The following is a 25,193-nucleotide window of genomic DNA, read 5'->3' as shown; positions in this document are numbered from 1 at the left end:
CAAGTCATAAAATAACACAAATCCCACCAAGACTTGAGGATCTCAACACAGCACAACATGACTACTTAGGATAAGTACAACAATTAAGCAGTTCTAGAGGAAAAGTCAAAATAGGATAATGTGCTCTACGGATTAGTATCTGGTATTCTCAGTTTTGTAATGCAGGTTAAAGTTCTCCGTTATTCAATAGGACAACAGGAAGTCAATAACTCAAATATGTTTCAAATCAAAAGAATGCTGAGGTTCAAAACCAGAAAACTATGTGCATACCATGCTGTGGTCCACACGGAAAAAGGCCAGCTGGCATGGCTTGTTTAGAAGGTTAGCAAAGGCAATGAAAGCATCTGCCTCCTCCAGATTGAGAATGAGCACAGCAGCAATGAAGGACATCCCTTGTACCTTCAAGTGGGAGAAGCATCAGGCAAATATAAGTGAGTAAGCTCAGTTCATCTTTGGAAGTGCAAGTATTTTACATTCTGCAATATATCAAACACCATAACGTAACACTTCCATACGAGCAGAAACAACACGGATAAATCTTTATACATGCAATCAGATTTCAACAAGAAAATTGAATGTGTTTCTTCAGATGCAGGCTTCAGGTGCTTGATGGAAATTCTGGGTGGTCTCATGATTACAAGTCCTCAGGGACTTGGAATGCAAGAAAATTAAAACCGCACAGGTTGGACAGAGACAACTTGGCTTTAAGTTCATTCTTATGCTATGGGAAAAGCAGACAAGGAAAGACCTCGCATATGGGACAGTTTAGACCCAGGCAGATATGTTGGAATTGAGACAAAATTCTGTTCCAGAACAGTCAATACATATCTTCCCAGTGGCCAAACAGTATTTGTTCACAAACATAAAACTACTTTTAAGAGGTTAGCTACAAGTTATTACATTTTTTCTGATTACTTTCTCTCAAAAAAACACTTCAGTCTGCAGTAAGTGAAGATTATTCTTGTAGTTGTTAAGTGATGATCTGAATATTCATTATACTAAAAATAATTCTACGAATTTCAGCTGCAATTATGATCGTTCTGCTGTTTCTAGGCATTTATGCTGCCTGCTCCTTATTTTGAAAAAGGCACTTAGTATTTTAAACAACTAGGGAAGAAAGCATTAATGTACATCAAAAACAGCTAGCAGCTTTCTATTTTTTGTGATATGGACAGGTACAGAAATAAGATTACATTAAATTTACTATCATATTAACATTGAAAAAGAGACGTATGATCAGAAACATCCAGGCTAGCTGTGATTGTTGTATTATCTTTTCCTAGGAGAAAGAGAAGATCTATCCATGAAAAATTACTTAATTGTCTTTTAAAACTCCACCCTGGGAACAAGCAGTCTCAGAATCTGCAGAGTTCATAATCTCGTTTAAAGACTATGATCTCCAAAAATGATGTCACAGATGACAAACTCAGAGCTAAAAACATTTAAACATGAAAAGCCAAATAGATATTGATGTCCTATGCATGTCTGACATGGAAGAAAACACACCCTGTGCTAAATGTGTTGTTGCATGGATCAGACTCTCTCAAGTTCTTCAGCTAAAAAGCTATTACAACTTGTGAAAAACATTCCTAGGAACCCTCTGAAGCAAGAAAAAAAGCATGTTATTTTAGCTGCTTCTGTAAACCGACACCACTTTAAGCACACAGTAAGTTTTAGTTGCAAAGAATCCTATCCTCAGTAAACTCAGATGGAGCAATTTACTTTTGATAGCAAAGCCAACAAGGAGTTTCTGGATTTTAAGATGTGACTTAGAATCATAGAGCATCACTATGGAAATGGCAGCAGTTGGAATAACACTAGGATAGAACAGGCTGAGCATTTACTGGAAGCCTGCTGGCAGGTTTTTTTTCCTGTAGATACTCTTGGTTCATCAGAGTTAGAATGCCTAGCGAACAAAATCTGTTTTAAAAATTTCCTGTGCAAGCCAAATAGTATACTTGTCCATAACATCCAATACATTTTCAGCTGTTTAAATAACTCTAAGAATTATCATCATTATAACTACTATGAAATGAGTAAGTGCCAAGGTTTAAATTTTTTTTTGAAGAGCTAGTAGCATGGAGTTTAGAGAATCTACTTATCTAATATATAAACATATGACATTTTAAGCATATGTGATATGCTATAAATATTTTACAATAAATACTTACATATCCCACATCCGGTCTGTAACATGTATATGCTCCTAGAACACTATGCAGGAGATCGTGATAGGGACCACCCTAATACAAGGTGAAGGAAGAGGGGAAAAAACTTTTCAAAAAACACCTTATAAACAAATAGGTAGGTAATGAGCCAGTATATTAGGATAAAAGTGAGCCATGGAATTATTGCTTTGTTCACACGTAGAACACCACCAGTTTTTACTCTAAGCATTACCTAATATGCTTTCGAGAGGTTAAGAGAAAAGCAACAGACCAACAATTCAGTATAAAATAATTTACTGGAAATCAGTACATAAAGTGAGGATACCTGGTACACATACAGTTGGCTTTTCCTTTTGAGACACTGGATGTTTTAATTCTTAGTAATGCAAGTTACCGTAATACAATAATGCAAGTTATTTTATATACATGTGTATGTATGTATCTGTATAAAAATCAAAGCCTGAAACTGTATACTAACATGCATCAGGATTTCTTTAGATGTGAGAATATTCACATATTGGCACGTAAGTAATTTTGTAAGCAGTAATAGGAACTGCATGCAATTTTTACAGGAGAAAAAGCCTTATAATCCTTCATTTACAAGCATTTACAAAACCACTTGAATGTAGTAAGCATCCTACTTTAATCTCATCACATTTGCTGTTGTATGTGGAAAAAAACAAGTAATTTCACTGTTGTTTTACACAAACAGCTTCTGAAAAGTTTTCCATACTTAGGCGGCCAGGTTACTCTTTTTAATTTAACTATGCAGAAGTTCAAAGTTGTTATAACTAAAGTTACAGAACTCTCACCTTCTGGAAAATATACAGGGATGGAAATGTGCGTGATATATCCAACTTAATTAGCTCCAGGCTGGCCTCACGATCAGCAACAGATGCACTTGCATCTGCAAGCAAAACCAACAGTCATTAAAATTGACAGGCAATTCTACAGACTTCAGAATAAAGCTGCCATAGTATATGAAGATTTTCAGAGTCTGAGGAAAAAAGGTTACTTAGCTTTGTTCTTGGAACTACTTCTACAGTGCTAAGTTAGCTCTCTTCTCAAGAGCTACATTAAAAGCCTCCATTGATACCTGGTATCATCAGGTCCAAGAATCGAGGGAAACAATCAGCAATTCTTATCTCTATCTGCTCATTCTTTTTCAAGTCATACAGCTTGAAACCATTCAGACTTAAAACCAACAGGTTCTCTTCTACTCCTAAAACACTACACCGGCCCAGACCACCACTATATTTCACTAGAATTTGACTCTGCCCAGCCCATTCCTCAAAACGTTTTCTCCTCTATCTTCTACCATGGCCTCAGTTCCCGAGTCTCGGCAAGAACGTGGAGTGAGAACACTGTTGATCTAAACATGATGCAGCGAGACCTCAGTTCTCAGTTTTTTCATTCCTAACTGGCTCATTTCAACCAACAGCATTGAAATATACTCTGTACACTAGTAATAAAAAAGACTAATTGCATCATTATATCAAGAAGCCAGAACTACGTCACCTACAAAGTCAAGCATTTTTTAAAAAAAGTACTTGTTGCAAAACAATGGTATTTTCTCCCCCAAAAGAAAGACCATCTCAAAAAAATATATATTTCATAGGAGGTAGCACTAACAGTATTGCATAAGACAGCATTAAAAAAAAGCTGTTAACTGCACGAGAAGTTACTACACGTGACAAGGATCTATCCATCATTAAAAATCCATTGGCGATGCTATTTTTAAACAGAAAAAACCCTAAAGGAGATAGTAATACTCCACTTATAAAACTCCATTGTATATACAAGTGTGCTAAAAGGCTCATTTAATAGGTTTGGGAGGAAAGGCCATCTGGGCAGCCTATGTGGGACCCAAAAAGTATAATAAATTATACATTCATCACCTTCCAGTTCCACAGTGAAAATGGAGAATTATTTTTCTTTCCCAAAATTGTGGAAGGGAAACCAACATTAATAATCTAAGCAGAGGTAAGCAACAGCACATGCTGTAGTTTAGTTTTGTATTTATTCCTTTTGTGTTTCATCTAAAGTTTTCATAGGTATAGCCCTAGAACTTCAGGACTCCAGAGAAACATTCATTTGAAAGTGAACTAGCATGTGCAATACTTTAATGCACCTTTATTGATGCAGAAAATACTGTTAAGGTCCTCACTGACTTGTTATAAAACAACTAACATTAAAGTAATGAGTAACCCAGAGGATTTTTAACAAGTATTCCTAGTGCTGCAATTGTAGCTAAACTCATGAGATTTAACGTGTTCGTAAAAATAAATAGGGAGCTGTCTAGCATTCAGGAGATCTCACCTTCTACATCATTCTCAGAACTTGTCTCACTGAAGCTTTTCCATCGTTCCTTAGCTCTAGATAAGAAAATTTCATAGAGTTCTGCAAGAAAAGAAAACAGAAATAAGAGAAGAAAAGCACCCCTGAAAGACAAAAGCATGCTAGGTATTTTTGGCTTTGTTTTTCTTGCTTTGTTTCATCTTACCATGAAGGTGGGGAGGGTTTTTGCTTTTACTTGGTTAGTAGTAACTACTGGAATACAGTTTTATAGTATGCACTGTATTATGCCTTCTGTGGTGAACATTCCAATTACAGGAAGAAAGTCATGTCTTAAAATCATCCAGATTTTTACCTCATGTATGTGTTAGTACAATTCCAGTTCAAACTGGGATTTCATTGGTTATGGAATAAAACAATTTCCCTTTCCACTCCCCCAAGAAAGTACAACTACAAAGTCTCAATTTTAAACATCAACATTAAATTGGGGTGGGGGATCTGCACCTTAACCCTTACAAGACTTAAATGTTTTTATAAGCAGATTTTAAACCTTACTTTTATAAGTTACCAGGCTATGACTGTCCAATTATAAATATACCGAAACACCTGCTTCTAAGCAAATACATCCCAAGTTTCAACCAACTAATATGTATAATCTGTTAAGGCATACCAGGAGTGATATTTAACTCGTTTCCCACAGCTAGACTCCAAACCTTCCCACGTACACTTGGTGGTAATCCCTGCCACCACAGCTCTCGAACTCTTCGAGTAGCACGCCTAGAATAGGGATGCAGGACAGGAGGGAAAAACAAGCATATATTACACATCTTGTTTTATGAAATTACTGGGCAACTTACAAGCAAAATAACATACTATTTCCCAAATTAAAATTCAGGGATCTCTGCTTATGTTAAATCCCCATTAGAAAAACAAAATTTTAAGCTCCCAAAAAGCACATTTCATGTTGCTCTGTAATGACCTCTTACTAAAAAGAACTTCTTGACAAAACAGAAACGAAAAGGAAAGTACAGTTCCTCAGGTTCCAGAGGAGAAACAAGCTACACTTGCCTCATTTACACAACAAAACTTCACTTACATGCCTTCCCAGTTAGGTAGTATTTCATTGACCCAAATCACCATAGCACTAGCAATATTCTCTTCTTGCTTAAAACGCTCTCTCATTATTTTTTTCCTTTTATGTGCTTCTTTAATTTCTGTTAAGCAAAACACATCAAAAATTGTTAGTATACATAAATTGTTAGATAAATCATTCAAATTATCCAATTATTTTGATTGTGTCTGAAAGATCAAGGGTAAACTACAGTTGCACATGAACTATCCAGTACTGTTTCTGATAACTGTAGGTAAATAAAGTAATTCTATTGAAAAGCTAGGCATTATAAAAACAAGTGAGATAAAAACGTAATGGTTATCACATGTTCCACTCTGAAAAATTACAATTACAAAAAGCAATACAGCTACAACAAACGTGGAACTAACATATTTCTATATCAGATATGCCCAGTTTGCGTTTTGCTTCACCTACCAAATATGAAGGTAATGTCCAATGGGTAGACCTATTCAGTAAGGATGAGCAGACTTACACCACTCTTTAGAACAATTAAACAGGAGTAAGGCAAGAGTATTTTGTTAGAAATAGATTGTCTGTAGGTGCCTCTTTATTAAAATAGCTAAAAAGGACAGAGCTTTGCCATCACTGAAAAATCATTCTGAAGTTGCAAGATGTTTTCTATTTCTGCGTGCATTAGATATATCAAAAAAGTAAACTTGTCATCCCTAATAAACTTATAGAGCCAAACAGCTTCTTTAAGGTGTATGTTTTTTTTTTTAAGCTTTGTGTGTAGCAATAGTTAATTTAATGAATACTAGGGCACACATACATACACCATTACACATGGTTGGCCTTTCAAAAGTGCAGTTGGAGTGTATAGCCAACAGATCACACCTTACAAGACTTCACTCTTCTCTCGTAGCATGCATAGGTTGTCATATGCCTTGGATTTCTCATTACATCTTTCAGAGTAAGCTGCTACAGATCCATATAGCAGCTCAATGAGTTCAGAAGCTTATATCCGACTAACAACAGACCAAGTAAAACATGCAGCATGAACTCTTAAAATAGCTTATTGCCTGAATACTAGTCATGAGAACACAGAAGTCCTTTCAACAAACTACTCATTGATTGACATAGCACCAAATGCTACAGATACATTTAATTTAAAAAGTAGATCTAGTAGGAGTAGAAAGGTTCACATAAGTACAGCTGATTGGTAAAACAAGGTTTTCATCTGTATTCACACTGTAATTGATCTCAAATTCCTGGAAAAAAAATAATCTTTAAGCAGTCAGCTTTAGTATATTTTGGTTCTCAGTGAAAACTGTAGCAACATTGCTTGAAAAAGGAGCCTGAGTATAATGAGCATAGAGAAAGTTTCTAGCTGATCACATTACACAAGTAGTTTAAAAAAAAAATCAAGTTTCTACTTAAAAATTAAGGAAAGTTAAATTGTGTTCTGAACCCAGTTACATTCACTGCGCTAGAACAGGAAACAAATTGAGAATTGAGTTTGATTTTAAGTTGTGTGTACATGGGTACCAGAAAATACCCTGAATATTAAATTAGGTTGTTCTCTACCTACTAGCATGCAAGCCAGAACTTATTTTTGCTGTACAGTTAAATACAGTTATAGCAGTTACTTGCAGTTAACATACCTCGTTTCTTTGCCTCTGCCACCATTTCGTCATATTCTTGTCGGTGACGTAAAGCCTCCTCCACTGATTTGGCAGGAAGATTTCTGAAAACAAGTTGTTCCTGAATTCAATACACAAGTGACATTCTGAACCATTTCAAAACAAGTTTTAGTTTGGCTTCTCTGTAAGGTGAGCTCTGGGGTTGTCACACTATCAGTGTTTCAGTAACTGCAGTGGAAGACTGCTATTTATGCACAACTACCAGATGTTTACTGCTTCTGTTCATTTCCTATAGTGTACCCCAGGGCATGACCAGAAGACAAGAAACTAGCATGCTATCTTAAGTCACTGTGACATAGCCAAGATCTCCAATTTTCCATCTTTTTCCTTTCAACTTACATTAAACCACTTCCAGAAAAGTTTTTCTTACTCATCTGTCACCAGTCTCTGAAGTTTTTATTTGTTGAACATCTGGAATGAAGTCCAAATGAAATTTGCTTGAAGTGATAAAAGGGAAATACTGATATTCCTTATGAAATTATTCTGATACATTTTTGTACATGCATATTTTAGTCATTAAATATACCTACATGTCAATTCTGCATTTGTTCACACAAGAACTGTGATTATGTATTTTCAGTGATATGTAAAGCTTTTTATTAATTACAGTTAGGCCCATAAAATTCACAATAGAAGACAGGTTTACCAAAGGAAGAAAAGATAGATCCCATTCATGTCAGACCTAAAGTTAAGGATGCTTGCTACAGAACTGGCTGTTAGCCAGCTTCAAATTTGTTTTTCCTTTTTTTTTTTTGGCTGCACAGTGATCCCCCGAATTTGCAAATACACACTTCCTACTGACCATGCAGGATCATTCCAAAACAAAACAGAACCCATTGTTTGGTCTCAATCTCTTACCCAATCTCTGTTCTACTTTGGTTCAAAATAAGCAGGAGACAGTTCTGTTATTTTAACATGCAAAAAAAGTGTCCCTACTTTTAAACAAGCAGAACAGATTGTTTTCTTAGAACTTCCAATGGAACTGAGAGTAGAATTTATTTTCAAGAATGACACTTGTGGCAATGTGCTATATTCTTGGGATAGCAGTCAAATTTGAAACAAGTACAAGTGTCATTCTTAAAAAGATCTGTAAGTTTGTAAAACTGTAAAATTTTTAAAGTATCGAAACATATCAGAAAGCCAGTTACTGTATGCCTTATTCTACCCAAACATTAAAGTAAATAACATTTACAAAATCTTACAGTAATCTGTACCTTTGTTCAAGATATTTCTGTCTTAGCACTGAGTGTGGTTATACACCACTTGAGAGAATCTCCACGGAAACACTTCAGTGCTATATACTCTACTTTCCATTTCCTAATTGAAATTGGTTAAAACAAACACTTAACAGTGCCACCACAAGTTTTCTCAGGGTGCCATTTGAAAGCTTTGATCTATTTGCTTTCTTCACAGCTTCTGTTCCTAGTCAGCAGGTCCTCCTCTTTCCTTCAAATTGCTAAAGACAGCATAGTAGCTGAACATACTGCCCATTTTATTACTAATTTTTCATTACTATTCTTATTTGTACTTAATGAAGTTTTTGTTGCATCTACAGGTGCTGTTTTGTTGCCTTCAACTGTAGATTTAAGAAGCCAAGGAAAAATAACAAGAACATGGGCAAAGAACTGTTTCAGTGAACTCTATCTTGGTACCAACACATCAGTTAACTATGCTGGCATAGTACCTTCCTGTCATAAATGCTGAAAGCTCATTTTTTATTTCTTGAGTTTCAAAGGCAATTCTTTCCACTTCTGCAGTTACTTACCTAATACTTTTTCTTTGTTTTGTTAATACACTCCTCTGGTAAGCTATCTCCAAATTCACAAAAGTGACAGCTGCAATTGTGAAGTCTTTCCTACTGGTCTAGGAAATAAGTTTCCAGAATGGGGGAGTATACACAGGGAAGAAATGGAAGAAATCCCTACAAGTATTCAGTAGTTTTCCTGATTAAGGGTGCATACAACACTGTCAAAATCAGCTGTGATACGCAGCATATAACTGACCAGTGGTCCCATTATGGTAAGAAAGAATTTCTCATATAGACTGTTGTATATTTGCAGGTTCTTCTGGAGGTACTTGTTAGTTTATTATCTGGGATGGAAAAATACAGATACTTTTGTATAAGAATTATAAGAGTTAGCTTATCGGAAACATATCTAACAAATTCAGTCATCATCACTTCCACAGAAGAATCATACTTACGCTGGTCGATCCTCCAGAATCAATGCAGTAGTTGAAAGTGGTTCAAATTCAATGTTTTTACGTCTTGCTGATGGGGGTGGAGGCTTACACATTCTTCCTGTCCGTGCTTCATATTCCTAAACAACATTATTGATAAAAATTAAATTGACTTTCAGACTCCCTTCTAATCTGTAAGCATATTACCTGTATAGCACTTAATGTTATATGTAAATATTATTTAATAACACAAGGAGCTAACATTACAAGGTTGAATTTATTTATAGCAAGACAATGCAGTTTTCCAGAACTGCCAAACAAAAATGAATGAGAAAACAGTTTCTTGTATCAATTTAACATTTGATCTATTCTTGTTCAATATTACTACAGAGCATCCAAGGATCAGTTATAGTTAGGAAATCTGCATAATCTTCCCATACAAATTACTGAGCAAAAACATTTAAGTAATCTGTGAAGTTGAGAAAAAAACACTAACCAAGAAAGTGTGTTCCCATTTCTTTCAATTCTAGCCCCTCTTGGGATGTGATATCCCCTCGAATTTTTGCAGCCTTTAGCAAGGCCATTGAATCTTTGTTATCCAGAACTAGGTACTCAATGGCAATACAACAATATTTATCATTAGTCTGTTTCACATAACTTCACTCTCAGAAGTTAAAACACACAATCTTAGAAATAGTTAAGAGCCTTTAATACACAGATGATTCTGAAAAAGAAAGAATACCATTCTATTTTCCGCATCAAAACAGAAATATGATGCACTCTTTAGGAAAAAGGCTTGTCAGAGGCAGATGAAAGCCTTAAATCTTACATATTGCCTCTTTTATAGGCTCTGTAAATGAAAGTTTACTGCCAAGTTACTGAGGAACACATTCTTAAAGTTCAGCAAATATAAAGTTATCTGTGAGAGGACTTTCAACTTGTTCCCAATCAAAGGGTAGGCATGGATGCTAGATACTAGTTTCTCTGCAATTCTTACACATGCTAGAATTCAATCAGAATATTAAAAGCTGAAAAATCGCCTTCAAGAGAACAAATTCAAGATACTTTAGTAATGTATTTTCAAAGTCACACAATTTTCAAAGATTAAACACAGCCAAATGAGCTTGCAGAAGCTTTTTTTTCCTCCTTCCCCTCAACACAGTTTGTTCTTGTACATCTGTTGCTTTAGTAACTGTGTAAGTAAATTCAGTCTCAGATTAACCAAAATATCTTAGGTTGGTTAAGTTACCAAGAATAAAAATTGATCAGTTACTAGTTAGGTCATATCTTCTCAATCAAACAATCTTCTCTAAAACCTGCTCACAAATGAACCTTACACCTAACAGAGCTTCTCATATGCATTAGTTCTCCCAGGGTCAGACAGAGGACTTTGCACATTCAGTGTTCATTGCAGCATTATAGAAACATAGCTGACAATTTTAAAGCTATTATTCAGCTTAAATATTCAGTGCACAGTTGGAGTCCATGAATTTAAATGAGAAAATACTTCTTACAAAAGTGACAACACAGCCTCAGATTTCTAGACAAGACACTGTTTGCCCAGTACTAAGGTCACTAAAAGTTTTCTGCTCAGCCTCCTTTATCCTACCCATTTTAATGATCTCTGACAGGACTTCTGCTCTTCCACATTGGGCACAATCCATGAAGTGGTCCAAAAATCTCAAAGTCACGTTAATCTCACCTCAAGAGGAAGTTACCATACCAATGAATCAGTGAGGCTGGATACCTCTGGGTATTGCCTAGTCCAGCCTCCCTGCCCAAAGCAAGGTTGTGTGGGGTCTTGTCCAGCCAGGTACTGAGTGTCCAACCTCTATTTCTGAGTCTGAAGACTCTGCTCTTGCTAGGCAGAGGATACAGCACCCAGTATTCCCAAGTGGTTTCCCATCCAAGGGCTAGCCAGGCCCACTCCATTAGCACGTTCACAGTGCATTATATGCCACTATACTATTCAGATCTCAGGAGTTATCCGGGCTTCTGACACCTTTCAGTTTCTAGTCTGTGGGAGTCAGAATAACAATAGCTTAATGGATAAGAAAAGGCAATTACACCTCCACAAAACAAAAGCTAAAGAATAGTTGGAAACATTCTCAATTCCCCCCCCCCCCCCCCCCCCCCCCCCCCCCGCTTCAAGTCTTTAGCTAGCTTTCCAGCTATCTACACAGCTATTAACCTCTGTCTCATACCCCACCCCACAGCAGTGCGTCAAATAACTTTTTTTTAGTGCTCTGAGAAGAGAGGCGCAAGCCTATCTATTTCAACTAGAGAAGTTCTGTCACTTTTCGAAGAAGAGCCCCAGTGCATACCTTGATGATAGCACAGCTATCATTTATACATACATTCACACTAAAACATGAATTATTTGTAAATGATTATTTTAAAGTTATTAGACAGCTCTTCTTTAATACAATTTTGTTCTAAATATTTCTAGGTGTCTGGCCAAGAATAGGATATATAAATTTCCTAAGACATATCTATTCCTGTCCTGAAGAGCAATTCCTAAGACAACTTTCAATTGAAAACAATATGCAACCAACATCATTAGGCACTTTCAAACAGGCATCTTGAACTGGACATGCAGAAGTGTTAGAGCTCTACTGTAATGTACAGAAGCACAAGAAAAAATAGTAAACCCAAAATATATTGTATGAATGAATATACATATTTAAGAGCCTAAAATGTTTTCGTCCCACCTAAAACCATAAGACACTGTGTGTACTCTTGGCATGATTTATACCTCAGGCTACCCTTACATATTCTTGATTAGGAATGACAAGACCCCTGGTGAGCACCCAGGCTGCATACTGAAGAACCAGGCCCAAACTGCTGGAGGACAGTAGCAGGGCAGTCTATCAAACTCTTGGTTGAATTTCTGAGTTACACTTTCCAGTACTTTGTAAAAAGAGCAACAAAATCAAGTTAATTTAGCAGTCAGAGATGAGAAAACTCAGATGGTACCAACGTTTTGGGCATTTTAATTCCTACACACCCAATTTGTATGCAAGTTAAATAAAAAGCACCAGGAAGACAGATACTAGAAATGAAGCCACTCTCACCTTTATTACAGACAACACATTTGAATGGTGCCAATGTCTTTGGCTGTCATACATACTAAGAACTGATAAGCTGTTCCCAAAGCAGAGACAGGTAAAAAAAAGAAAAATCTTCATAGGGATTTCCACAAAAGGCAGAACTCATTATCAGACTGTGGTTCTGGAAGTAAGGACACTTCACTTTAAAAGAAGTATTTTTTTTTGCAGACTGTGAAAACTATAAGCATTACTAGAAAGAGTCCAAGCCAGCAATGAAATTGCTTCAAGCTCAAACTGTCATGGCTGCACATTCCCCAAGAAGAAATATACTCCAAAAGTATCAGAGAAGACATTTCTTGCTCAAGAAACCTATGCTCTATGAAACTTACTTGAGGATTGGATCCAAGAACCATCAGACATGCATAGAACTCGTTAATTTGTGCAACTAATATACCCATTTTTTTCTGGAATATGCCTCTCACATTTTGTGTTACTAGACTTAAAGATTCCAATAGCCACTTGATGCAGGATCTGAAATTCTTGGCACTGTCAGCTTGAGCTGATGCAGATTTTCACCTCATAACATGTGAGCAAGTACTCTTCCATAAAAAGACAAAAATTCAATTTAAAGCATTTGACAAGACAGGGGCTTAAGGTGCAGGACACATACCAGAAGGCAGAACTGTTGACAGCTAACATTCAAGAATTGAAAGACCTTTTTACATAATAAAAATAACTTTGGAAGTGTCAGTTTGGAAGTATAATAATGTTTTAGGAAGTTTTGTTCCTAAAAATTCTTTATTGCAGCATATCTGGCATTTATTAAAAGTTACTGAACATTTCACAATCTCAAAATAGATGAAACAAATCTCTGCTTTAATAGAAAGTAAGAACTTATCTCCTTATTAATGCTGGAATTGCATCCTCTTATCTACTAAGAATCATAAACCTGCAAACAGGCTAAAAGTATTTTTTCCTGAGGAAAAAAAAAGCCATGACAACATAAGAAAGACCACTGATATATGAACAGACTGGTATTTCCAGTATTTATTCCCACAGAAATACAGATAAGCCTATTAACCTACAGGCAGGTAACAGGTAAATGGGTCAGGACAAGACTTTTGCTTACGAAACTGCCTTTGTGCTTAAGATAAAGATCTCAAATTTCTTTTTTTTTAAGTAGTCTCTTAGGAGGGTACCCTGCATCATCCTAGTAAAACTGATACCAAATTTAGGTAAGGAGAACTTCCGCTTAATGAATAAGGACTCCATCCTACACCCCAGCCACCCCCCCAAGTTAAGTGTTAAAATTGGTGCACTAGAACTGACTACAAGGTGCTTAAAACCAAAATGGTGCTTACAGCAAGAACAGTCATCACTGAAAGATTCTGAGAATCATAAACTAGACTTTTTTTATAGACCTTAGAAAGCCAAATGCCATCAGGACAGATAGTGCATTCGTTCCTAACTTGCAGGTTATATAGGAAGAACCTATATTGAAACAGGGAAAAATGCTAATCTTCACACAGTCGGAGAAAACAACCAGATATATACAAATGCATTTCTAGGTCAGCCTTCCAAAGTAACGTCATCCGTCTCCAATCTTTAACTTACTGTTTTTCCCTCAATTGAATTTTTCACAGTTTGCATCAAGTTTCATCTCATTGCTTACAAAAAAAAAGATGAAGCCACAGGCTTCTGGGCCCAGTGAAGAAGTGATGAAAGTGCCTGGACCATGTAACGTGAACCACAGGCATCACATATCCACTAGCAGTCACATTACTGCTCTGTTTCGTGAAGCCAGAGTAACAAATCCACAGAATAAAAAGAGTGAACTTGTACTATTCCAGTTAACATAGGGTATAGGATTACTTAAGAGTTTTCGATGTAACAGACATATGCACTGGACCAATTTCAGAAGCATGCCAGTCACAGCAAAAGCAAGACATAACAGCATATAACACAGGAGTTTCAATAGCTGCACTTCCAGTGCAGCTCTTCTACATTTCCAGTTTTATATTGGAAAGAATGATTAAAAGCATCTGGGATTCTGAACTGCCACTGTTAATAGCTTGTGTGACTTAGATAGGAAAAATATGATTCTAGGATATCAATTTTCCAAGCTAACATAAGGTGTTATAAAAATATTACAAATTAAGCCATTTTAACAACTTTTACCATTAAGCAAGCAGGCACAGCAAACATACGTAATGCTAGAAGTTGACAGTAATTTACTTTACCTCCTGCTATTCAAGAACATGCACTATGTTAATAAACAATACTCTATCACTTTAAGTTGTTAGTGAGATTCACGTGTGAAACTTTTTTTTTTACTAATGGTATCTAATGAGTATGATGGTTAGTGCCATAAAATATTCATGCTACTGTGAAAATGTGATGTTTGTTCTATTTTTAATGAGTACTACATTGTCCCATGCATGGCATTGAATACGACTAGAAAAAACATTAAATTCCATACCCCTGTGTTTAATAGACTGAGAGCAGATATTGACGCAAGACTGCCAGAACTGTCATCCTAATGAGAAAAACAGAAGCAAAGCCTTAGTGAATAAATGAAGGAAAAGACCATTATAAAATAGCAACATGCAAGCCAAAGTTTAAATTCAAACTGAGTATAAACATCTATATGTGAAGAATCAGACGCAGCTGTTCCTCCTCTTTCCACAGTGCTCAAAGTTCACAAAAATGCATACAAAGACTTTACACTTGACCAAGACGTGTATAGACTCCCACTAGAGTATTTTTCTATTTTAAGTGAAGTTCTTTACTTTCTACAATCAGCACCTTTTCCCAATGGGAGATCTTTTTCCATAGTACTTTTCTCAAGTGAATGACAGAATATATTCTTTGATATACTGTTCCTCCCTAGACCACACCACCCATAAACATTACAGTTGTTTAAATGCTACCCTTGGCAGGGGCATTGTGAGAAAGAAAAGCACAAAACACCATCTAGGCTGACACTCCAAAAAATGAATCACGAAGACTTTGCTTTCCTTCAACTTCTTAGACTGCATTTCATACCCAACTGGATCCTCACCTATAAACTCGTTAGCTTTATAGGACTTCTACATCAATCATTTGGGTTTTTCTATTTAGCATGAGAGAGCAGACTTCATTAAACTGCACCATGGCATACATTGGGCCTTTACACCCCCACCTTCCCCCTGCCATATCGTGGCCAGTATTTCTAAACTGAAAGCTCAGAAGTGAGCTACAGCCTCACAGATGAGCTGATGAGAACCAGAATACAGGGGCAAGGCTGTAAAAACAGTCACTTGAATTACACATGACAGATGTAAAACTCTAAATAACAACTTTGAAACCACAGCATATTTGATTCAGGTGATCTGGCAAAAGCATGCCCAGCTACAGGTATTCATTCTAGGCTAAACTCAATTTTCTAATAGAAAAATCCAAGCTTAAAAAGAGTGCCTAAAAACAGACAGCTGTTCCTTGTAAGCATTATATTACAGTACCAGAAAGAAATGTTTATTATGATTTCAGTGTTATTTCTGAACATATCTGTCCTGTTCTTATACCCTACATACCCCAGACAAAAAGAAAACACACAGAACCCCCACAAATTTCAAAGGATTTCCTCTCCCTTGCCACATTGTCTCCTTTCCAGTACTGAAAAGCCATACCAGCCCCAGAAGAATAAAGCTTATATAAAACAAAGAAACAAAAACGTACATGAAAGACACCACCTTCACCACTAGAAAGGATCTTTTTGCTAATTTCTATTCTTTTGGAATTTGATATAGCCTGCCTGAATGACGACTTTACTATCAGTGCACCTCCAGTTCACCAGCACGTCTGCTTACCTCACAAAATCTCAATTCTTAGGAGGAGAAAAAATAATTTTAAAATCTGTGTCACCCTTTGCTAAAGAAATTGGAAGCCCAATAGAGGGTGAGACATCCTGTCAAAAAGCAGAACCAAAAGTTCTCCTTGACAAGCTTTCCTTGTCAAAAAGCTGGTTAAGTCTTTTAGGAGGAGCTGGATGTCCTTTATGCAAACAAGGAAAGGCATTTGTCTCACTGAGGTCCTACCAGCTTCATTACCATTTTATTGACAACATAATCATTGCCCAAGCCTAAAATACTGGGGAAGGTCTTTGAAACTTTTAAACACAAGTGTTTTACCTGTAGTACAGCATTTCACTGACTACACGTAGGACTCTGGAAAGATGACAGACATTTCTTGAGAAGCTCACCACTCCTGTGCCTGCAAAGGGCACCACAGCCTTCTCACTGCTACCAGCATACAAACTGTTATTCAAGTGTTACATGTTTCTAGCAAGACTTAACACCACTTTTATTGTCTGTCCTGTTTTCAAGGCAGTTTGTTACTAATGTATTTCTACACGTATCTGCTAAGCAGGGAGAGTTCTTACCTCTTTCTTTCCAGCAGTATGTGCTGAACGAGCCAGCATGACCTCTATCTAGGTAAGAATCTACTTAAGGAATTCTCATGGAAAAACTTCCAGCACTGTATTTACCTACTTCTTTCAGATATTCAATTTTTAGATTTGTTGACAAACACACTGTCACATACACTTTTTAAGCATTAAGAGCTTAATGCAGTTTAAATTGAAGCCACAAAGACTGGAGTGATGAGTTATATAGCAAGTCAGAAATCCTGGGCTTTATGAAGACTGCTTCAAAATGCCTGTGCTCCTCCAAGGGGAACCTCAGATGGTTCTTGTCCCTGGGAGACCAAGGGAGTTCTGCTGATTGAGTGCAATTTCACCATTAGATTTCAGACAGGAGATAACGACACTGGAAAAATATGCAAGTGAAGACAGTTTATTAGCTCTCAAGTACAGTATTTTTTAAATTATTTTAAGATATCTGAGCAACCCAAAAGCAGTATTTTCAGATGTTAAAAGAGTGACCCAGTCATCTAAATCAGAGTTAGTATTTAATTGTCTAAAATTAATACCTTCCATCTTGTATACAAGGTGGAAAAGCTTTTGGAAAAGATGATTTTACTTCACTTCTGAAAAAGCAATTAATTCCGAGTCACTGCAAGCTTCTCTGTTGTGTCAGATTTGAATAGAACATCCGCCCCTCTCTCCCCCCACCCTCATTCATTCAAGGCTGGGCTGTCACTGGCAGTACTTTGTTAAAACTGTTGATAAAGTGACTTATTTCACTTCTGTTTGTCTTGAAAGACAAACATTAACATGTTTTGAGTTTAATTTGGACATATCAGAAACAAAATCACACAACTTTATCTGAATTAATAAAAATATTCGATAGTGCTTTAATAAAAACAAGAGCATAACTACATGACCTGATACACAGAATCATTTTGATCATGAACACAAACATCTTTTCTTTAACCATAAGGACAGAAAATTAAGTTGAGTTTGCTTTTTAAGCAAAACTTGCACTTCAGTCAGTACACACCACCCCACAAATCGTTTTCTGCCTTAAACGCTATTTCAGCAGTGTAATTTAAAGCAGATTTCTGTACAGACTGAAAAGAATTTACCCAGCTGATCATTAATGACCACATACTCCTCATAATGGCCAGTTTTATTAGCTGCAGTTCATGAAAAAAGGCACACTTCCTAAAAGCATCACATGCATTTGACATTTGCAATCCTAAGGAGCTGCTATTTTCCCTTTTTAAAAACAGCGAAGGAAGGAAGCCCAGAGGAGGGAGATGTCCAGCAAAAAAAGAGTTGGCCTCAATCACATCCTGCCTGGGCAGCTCTAAATCCAAGGAGAGCTGGGCGTGCCAGCAGCTGCGAGCTAGGAGACGCAGCTGCCAAGAACTTTCAACCTCTGACCCAGTTTGAGCTAGAGCATCTCGCCCAAAGCATGCTGATGGCAGCACAGCTGCGGGGGACTCTGCCATCTCCCAAAACAGGCAAGCCCTGCAGCTTGCTGCAGGCAGGGTATTTATCATCATCTACATATGCTATGAAACTTGCAGAGAAATTTACAGTCATATTCATTAGACAGTCTCTGAAGGCAGAACTGGCTAGCATCATTGTCTGAAAAATGCCTGAAACGGTATCCCAAATTAAGTTTCCAGATTTTCTGGGAAGTTATTCAAGATACTAGAATCACTACCCGACTTCTTCGCAGAGGCATATATAGCAATATCTAGTTGATAGACAGTGACTGTGAGCCATAAATACTCATTTAAATGTTACTATCAATTTACTTTATCATCCTCACCAAAACAGAAAACAAAGGAGGCGCCTACCAACCAGGATGGAAAGATGGAAATTTAAGACTAACATTAAAAAGGCTCATCACTTATCAAGCAGCAGCATTGAGCAAAATATTCAAAGTTAAAATATTTAAGTTTAAGATTTTCAAAGGCTGGAAGAATCCCGATGCATTAAACTTTATTTAAATAAATACTCACAATATCAAGGTTTTTTCTTTTTTAAAACAGAAATGTAGTCTTAATCAATTTCTTACTGAAATTTTCAATTTTCCCGGAAGCAAAACAATTACTATCACATAGCACTTCTGCAGTACCACAGGCTATAGCTCAAGGGGCTCATAGTAGATTCCCAGAGCAGACCATCTGCCCTCTGCCAAAGCACTGTCACACCACTCACTGAAGAAGTGATGCTAGATGAGCTGGAGGAGGTAGACCAAAGACCTTAACCCATAAAGGAGAATAAAGCAAACAAATGCTGAGTTTAGTCAAAAGAGATTTCAAGTAGGGTGAGCCAAACTAAAATATTCAGATCAAACTGACCCAAAACAAAGTGTTTATTTTACCTGTCTTCTCTATCTCTTCACTCAGAGAGGCATGGATGGGCATCTGGGACATGGAAAACTATTTCTCCCCTTCCCAAGGGTTTTTACAACCCTAAGCATCATGCATGTTAAAGTATTGACAGCATACACATTCCCAAAAAAAACACACAAAACACACACACACACCAAGAATTTTAGGTTAACTTTGTTTTAGAATGGCATGTGGGCTCTACCACCTTTTGGACCATAGGTATACAAGGATGCATTTTTGTTTCTTGTTTTATGAATAGGAAAATCCTTTGAACTACAAGATTGCTAGAAAGCTGTGATATAAGCATTACCCTTAACCAGAAGGCTCTCCTTTTATGAATCAAGATTTTCCTGTCATGATTTAATTTTCCTGCAAAAGGGCTTCTTAGGACCTCACCTCGCATCTGAGGGATACTGACTCATTACTCATTCTCCTTAACCAAAGGTTTAGTCACACCCCCCTCAAAGCTGGCCACCAGCATCAGCAAAGTCAATGAGCTTTGTGTTCAACCACAGAGAATGCCATAGCTGTGCAGGAACTGCTAGAATTTCTGCCATAAACAGCCATAAAATCCCTCTCAGGCAGCTTACCTACTGCTTAAACCCATTCTACTTGAATGGCCTTACATTACAAACTTATTTTACACAGGCTGGTAAACCATCAGCAGCCATTGTTCTGACTACAGATGGCTAAAAAAAAACTTGAGAAGTAAATCTGTTATTTCAGTTCAGCTCACACTCGAACCCCTGACTTCAATTTAGCAAGTTAACATAGAAGCCTGCAGAGGCACTGAAGGGGGGGCGGGTGCCTCACCTACATTCCTTTCAGTCGCATCTCCTTAATAGTGAGGAACTTAATCTAGGGACCTCAGTCAGCCATTCAAAAGTGCAGATTCTATTTTCCACTGATCTTCAATAATGAAACGTGCTTATATTCATTCTAGCCCACTGTCAGATCAGCAAATCTGAATAGTTTTGAGAAAAAAATGCCTCTTCTTCAAAGGCACGCACAAGAAGCTATATTGTTGATTTTAAACACACATGTAAGACATTTGATATAAGTGAAATAAGAAGACATTGAGTCACCTCTCAATTTAAGAATCAAGTTCTCAGGCATTGTAGACTTAACTCTGTGCAGAATATACACCAATTTGCACCCCCCTTTCGTAATGGGGAATTTTAGACCTTGATGCTTTATGTAAAGACCATGCATGGTTTGTTGAAATTAGAATTTCAAATATTAGACATTACTGACACACCACTCAAGATTATATAAATCCAACACAGATCCTAATCTGGCAACCATTATAACTCAAACCACATGACTAACCTCTAGGACCAACTCAATCACGAGTAAAGACAATACACTGTTTTAAGATTTTCTGCCACTTCAGAGAAGTTAAAAAAATGGCAATACTACAGTTTAAAAGGAAACCAGTAACTAAGAAACAACAGGATAAAAAAATAAATATTTCTGCTGATTATGACTTGTCTGTCAAACAAACATCTTCATTACTAGAAAATGGGAAGCAGATGACTGGTAAGCATTGTGCATATTCTCCATTGGGACAGATGAGACATCTGGATTTTTTTGCACAGTATTTTCATAGCACAAAACCAACAGCATTCATCTGCAAGTAAACTATGAGCACCTGCCCTCTCTCCCACCCAAAATAGAAAAACATCTCAATAAGTAGTATTTGAAAGTGTTGAAAAAGTATCCAGTTTAATTCAGAGTAAACAGCACTTGCTGCAATCTCATCATTTCCTTATTTTCCTACATTTCATTGTGTGACAACTCCCATTACATTTATGTCCTTCAAAAAGAACCTCTTATTTTTCACTTTAGTTGCTCCCAAAAGGCCCTCTTCACCATGAAACTCTTTTTAGAAGATGGCTGAACACTGCTTTATTCACAGCCATTTGCACCTGCCAAACACATCAGCTCATGTGGAATTTAAGAGAGGAGATGAAGCAAAAGCAGCCCAAGAGATTCAAGTTACTGTTTTCACCAGCACAAGGGACACTCATATTTCTTAGGCCAACAAATCTTTCAACTTTAGTATGGTACGTTAATATCAGAAATATTATCAATTACTCATCTTTAAAGACTGATTTGCTGAAATAATAATATATATAAAAAAGACCTCAAAGACATAGTCCACAGGAATGAATATTTAGAAGTGATGCAGTGGTACAACTTGGTATTAGGGGACAGAAAATTGAATCGCTTTTCTGTAGAACCCCAGTAAATCCCAAATAAGTTCAACTTACACTGCTACAACTATTCTGAAACAAAAATACCCTAGTAAGCTTAAAAACTTAAGTGAAAGATTACATGTTTCAGAGTTCTATGCAGTTTGTCACCAGTTACCAACACAGCAAGTCTTACAGGCCAGAAACAAGGACTACAGCAAGGTCAATTAGATCGAAAAAAAATCAGTTTTGTAACACTGCCATAGTCAAGAATGCTTTAAGAGGATACATTTTACTAAATTAATACCTAGCCTGAAGAAAAACTGAATATACAAGCGTAACTATGGTTTTATTGCACAAACCAGGCACAAGTAACTCAGAACTGAACCTCAAAGGAAGACTAGAATATTTTGCAATCACTCTACCATAAAAAATATTTAACATGTTAAATGAGGCAACATTTTATGGAAAATTAATAGAAGTGCTACTGTTTTGATCTAAACAGTTTGAACAGTTTTTAAACACATCAACCTTTTATTAGCACTGAGGCGTACAGAGGAACATAATAGATAGTCATAAAATTCAAACTCTTTTCTCAGTAGCTCTATCCTTGTACTCTATGACCATATGGACTATGACTATGGACTCTATGACCATATAGTAGTGATGCGGAGATGACTGCAATACTTGTGTGTTAATTCCTACAAGTTTTATGTCTAGACTTGTGTGATGTTTACTCACCTGCTGAATTATTTTGGAATCTTTCGGAAGGTTTTCCCTGGGGGGTACTTTTCCAAACAACTTCCAACCAGGAGCACTTTGGACAGCAGGTTTGAGTTCCTTTGTCCTTTTAGTGAAAAAGTTTCTGAAAAAGAGGAGGGTTTTCTTTTTGTTTATTGTAAATACGTCATAAGTTATATTTGTACCCACTTACAGCTTAAACTGATTTCACCATTGCAGAGATTTACTGCTCAGCAAACACAATGTGCTACCTCAGTTTTCTCTTTAAAGTCATTAATTTGAAGTGAAGCAGCTTTCATTACAGGTGCTTTGATGCTAATATATTTGTACTTAACATTCAGTTTTACCTTGGAATTCCAAGGTACTCCGTGCAACAGTAATACTGGACACTTCCTCAAGTGTAAGTTAGGAGCATTCAGCAGCTCTGACTTTTGTTTGGAGTTTACCAAGCTATTTGGAGATTGAAAAGAAAACAGCTGGAAGTCTCTGTGCAACATACAGATTTAAAAAAGAAATGGGGAACTACTATTTCCGCTAACATTTTCCACAAACTTTGTTAAACATTTTCAAAAGCTGAAGATCAAGAAAAACAGGGAACACACACAAAGCTTCAGTTTCACAGATATTCTTTGCCAGTCCCTAAAGCAATTACACTCAGGCAGATGACTGCATTGCTTCACAGAAAGCCATCAGTCAAAAGTTCATACGAGCTACCTTATTTTTTCCCTCCTCTGTTTGAGGTCCTACTCAAAGATTCTTCCTGATATGCTTTATCTAACTTACACTGCACGTCTCTTCCTCTTTTGTTTTCTTCCACCCACTGCTTTCTAAAATACTTGCCTGCTGTTTCAGGCCTCTAACAGTGGTTTTAACTCAGTTTGCTAAGCACACAATATTTTGTTCATTTGTTCAGAAGCGTATAAAGTTAACGTTATTAAAAAACTCAGCCAAGAGGCTCTTAAATATGCTCAAGTTAAATTCAACCTCATTTAAGAAGTTAACCCACAGCAGGACAAGAGTTGACTTCTGACTAAACAATAAACAGGATCAGTCTGAACACAAATACACACCCCACGTTATCACTGCAAAGCACTACAGAAGCTCTAGAGGACATCCTGCTCCACAGGGCTACTAAAAAGCTGGTCAAGTGCTCAAAGGATCATCAGGAAAACAAGCCAGACAAAGTATTCTGTAGGCCAACAAGACACTAAATAGTATGCTACAGCCTTATCCTGAAATCCAAACTACTACAGTGGCTGACTTCGGACTTAACAGGAGAAGACGCTTGTCCGAAATGCAAGTGCACAAGAAGACACAGCCTGAGTACTATTTTTGAAATACAAAATAGCTCACGCATCCCAGCTTCTGCAACAGCAATACTGTTCAGTCCCTGCACATAGTATGGGATACTGCCAGGATTACCCAATAGCTCAGCCTCACTGCTCCTAGCACTTGTAGAAGCTGGAAGATGTAAGCCTTAACACTGATGGCAATCTATCACCGTATCAAAGCTGTTTTATGATTAACCAGGAAGCTGGTAGATTTAAAATGAAAAAAATGTGTAAACATACAGAAGGTTGTCACTAATATTTCTGTGCAAAAGGTTAAGGCACGCTTGTGGCTCTTGAGACTTGATTTTAAGAAAAAACAACCATAACATTAAGACAAACCTTACAGAATAGTCCTCACCTCAATAAATCTTGGGCTTTTTTTTTTAAATACACACATTCATTGGTGTACTGAATTAAGCAAAGGCTTGTTTTGCTTTTTATGAATGCACAAGTGAAAAGATACAATTGTATTTAGAGCCAGACTTCCATTAAAGTCTGCTTCTTCTGAAGGCAAAAAAGCTGATCAAGCTTTGTATCATTTGTTAGAATAAGCCTCCCATAGGAATTCTAATCCAAGAGTAATTAATGAGAGGTTTACAAATAAGCTTTGCTTAACTTAGGATGGAAGGACACTTTTAATACATTGCTTTGGCAGCTAACAGTATCACATCTGATGTGCCGTTGACAACAGTAAAGCCTTACAAAAGGCCTGTTTAATGAACAGCATCTGTGAACACTTACAAACTGCATTCACTGAATTGCAGGAAGTGTACTAGATTTGATATATTTGTTGCTGCTTAGAATATTCATGAGCTTCACTGATCCCAGAAAAAAGTCAACCAGAAATTAGCAATTCATAATGAATCTCAAAATCCATTTGAAAACTTCAAAATTCCTTTGAAAATAAATCTACACTTTAGAACTGAGCGATGCTTTGCTGGAAAGGGATAGAGGCATTAAATTAGCTCACTAAATTACGCTCTAGTTTACAAAAGCCCAATGAAAGTCACAAGTTTTTCTCCCTTCTAGTTTTATGTAGCCACAATGTAGTACACAGAAACACTCTCAAGCAGTCCTCTGAAAAACATTGCAGTAAGCACACTGAAGAGCATGGAAAGTAACAGAAACATGAAAAGCCACAGAATAAAAACTCATTACTATCACCTGTCAAGAAATCTATGCTTAGCATTGTTTGGGCTACACTAAACAAAACCCACGGGCTCTCACAATCACACAGCTAAAACACCCGAAGTGACAGCAACAAGTGGCAGTTCTTCCTTCCTGAAGGACGCTGCTGGAAGTGCTCCTGCCTGTGCCCACCACACTTTGTGCCAGAGCTCCCGTACCAACGGGATGCTAACGCAGAGATGCTCCTACAGGTGGCATTCACGTTGTGTTCTAGTAACGTAATTGCTTGTTTCCACACTGCTTTTCTCTTTCAAGTCATTTTTCTTGCTAAGATAAGTTGGTGAAGTCTGAATGCAGACCAAACATCATTTTGCTACAGTTCTTACAAAATCACATATGCTTATCTTCCCTCCCTACAACTCTGTGTGCCAGTAATAACAGGCTATGAGTATTTCACAGCTTCGTGCATCCCATCAAAACCTGAAGTTGCTTTCCTGCCCACTCCAAACACACAGCCTTGTGTTTCCAATCTGAACTTTGAGTCCGAAA

At 37.0% G+C, this 25,193-nt stretch overlaps 1 protein-coding gene across 3 annotated transcripts in view; it reads right to left on the bottom strand.

The window, feature by feature from the left end:
• TBC1D12 (TBC1 domain family member 12) overlaps positions 1-25,193 on the bottom strand; it is a 42,337-nt gene that overhangs the window by 4,730 nt on the left and 12,414 nt on the right. For 2 of the 3 annotated variants that reach the window (XM_040563619.1, XM_040563616.1), the window contains exons 2-11: positions 22,186-22,309; positions 14,943-14,999; positions 9,438-9,553; positions 7,197-7,279; positions 5,560-5,677; positions 5,134-5,240; positions 4,488-4,568; positions 2,981-3,075; positions 2,172-2,243; positions 271-399 (exon numbers count right to left, since the gene is read on the bottom strand). In XM_040563619.1, the coding sequence (XP_040419553.1) occupies positions 271-399; positions 2,172-2,243; positions 2,981-3,075; positions 4,488-4,568; positions 5,134-5,240; positions 5,560-5,677; positions 7,197-7,279; positions 9,438-9,553; positions 14,943-14,999; positions 22,186-22,309 (982 nt within the window). The remainder of the gene's footprint in view (positions 1-270; positions 400-2,171; positions 2,244-2,980; positions 3,076-4,487; positions 4,569-5,133; positions 5,241-5,559; positions 5,678-7,196; positions 7,280-9,437; positions 9,554-14,942; positions 15,000-22,185; positions 22,310-25,193) is intronic. The other variant, XM_040563617.1, reaches the window with a different exon arrangement.

Source organism: Cygnus olor, chromosome 7 (assembly GCF_009769625.2).
Source record: "Cygnus olor isolate bCygOlo1 chromosome 7, bCygOlo1.pri.v2, whole genome shotgun sequence".
Lineage (NCBI taxonomy): Eukaryota > Metazoa > Chordata > Aves > Anseriformes > Anatidae > Cygnus > Cygnus olor.
The sequence above is the reverse complement of the archived record's forward strand: the minus strand, read 5'-3'. Positions and strand labels throughout refer to the sequence as shown.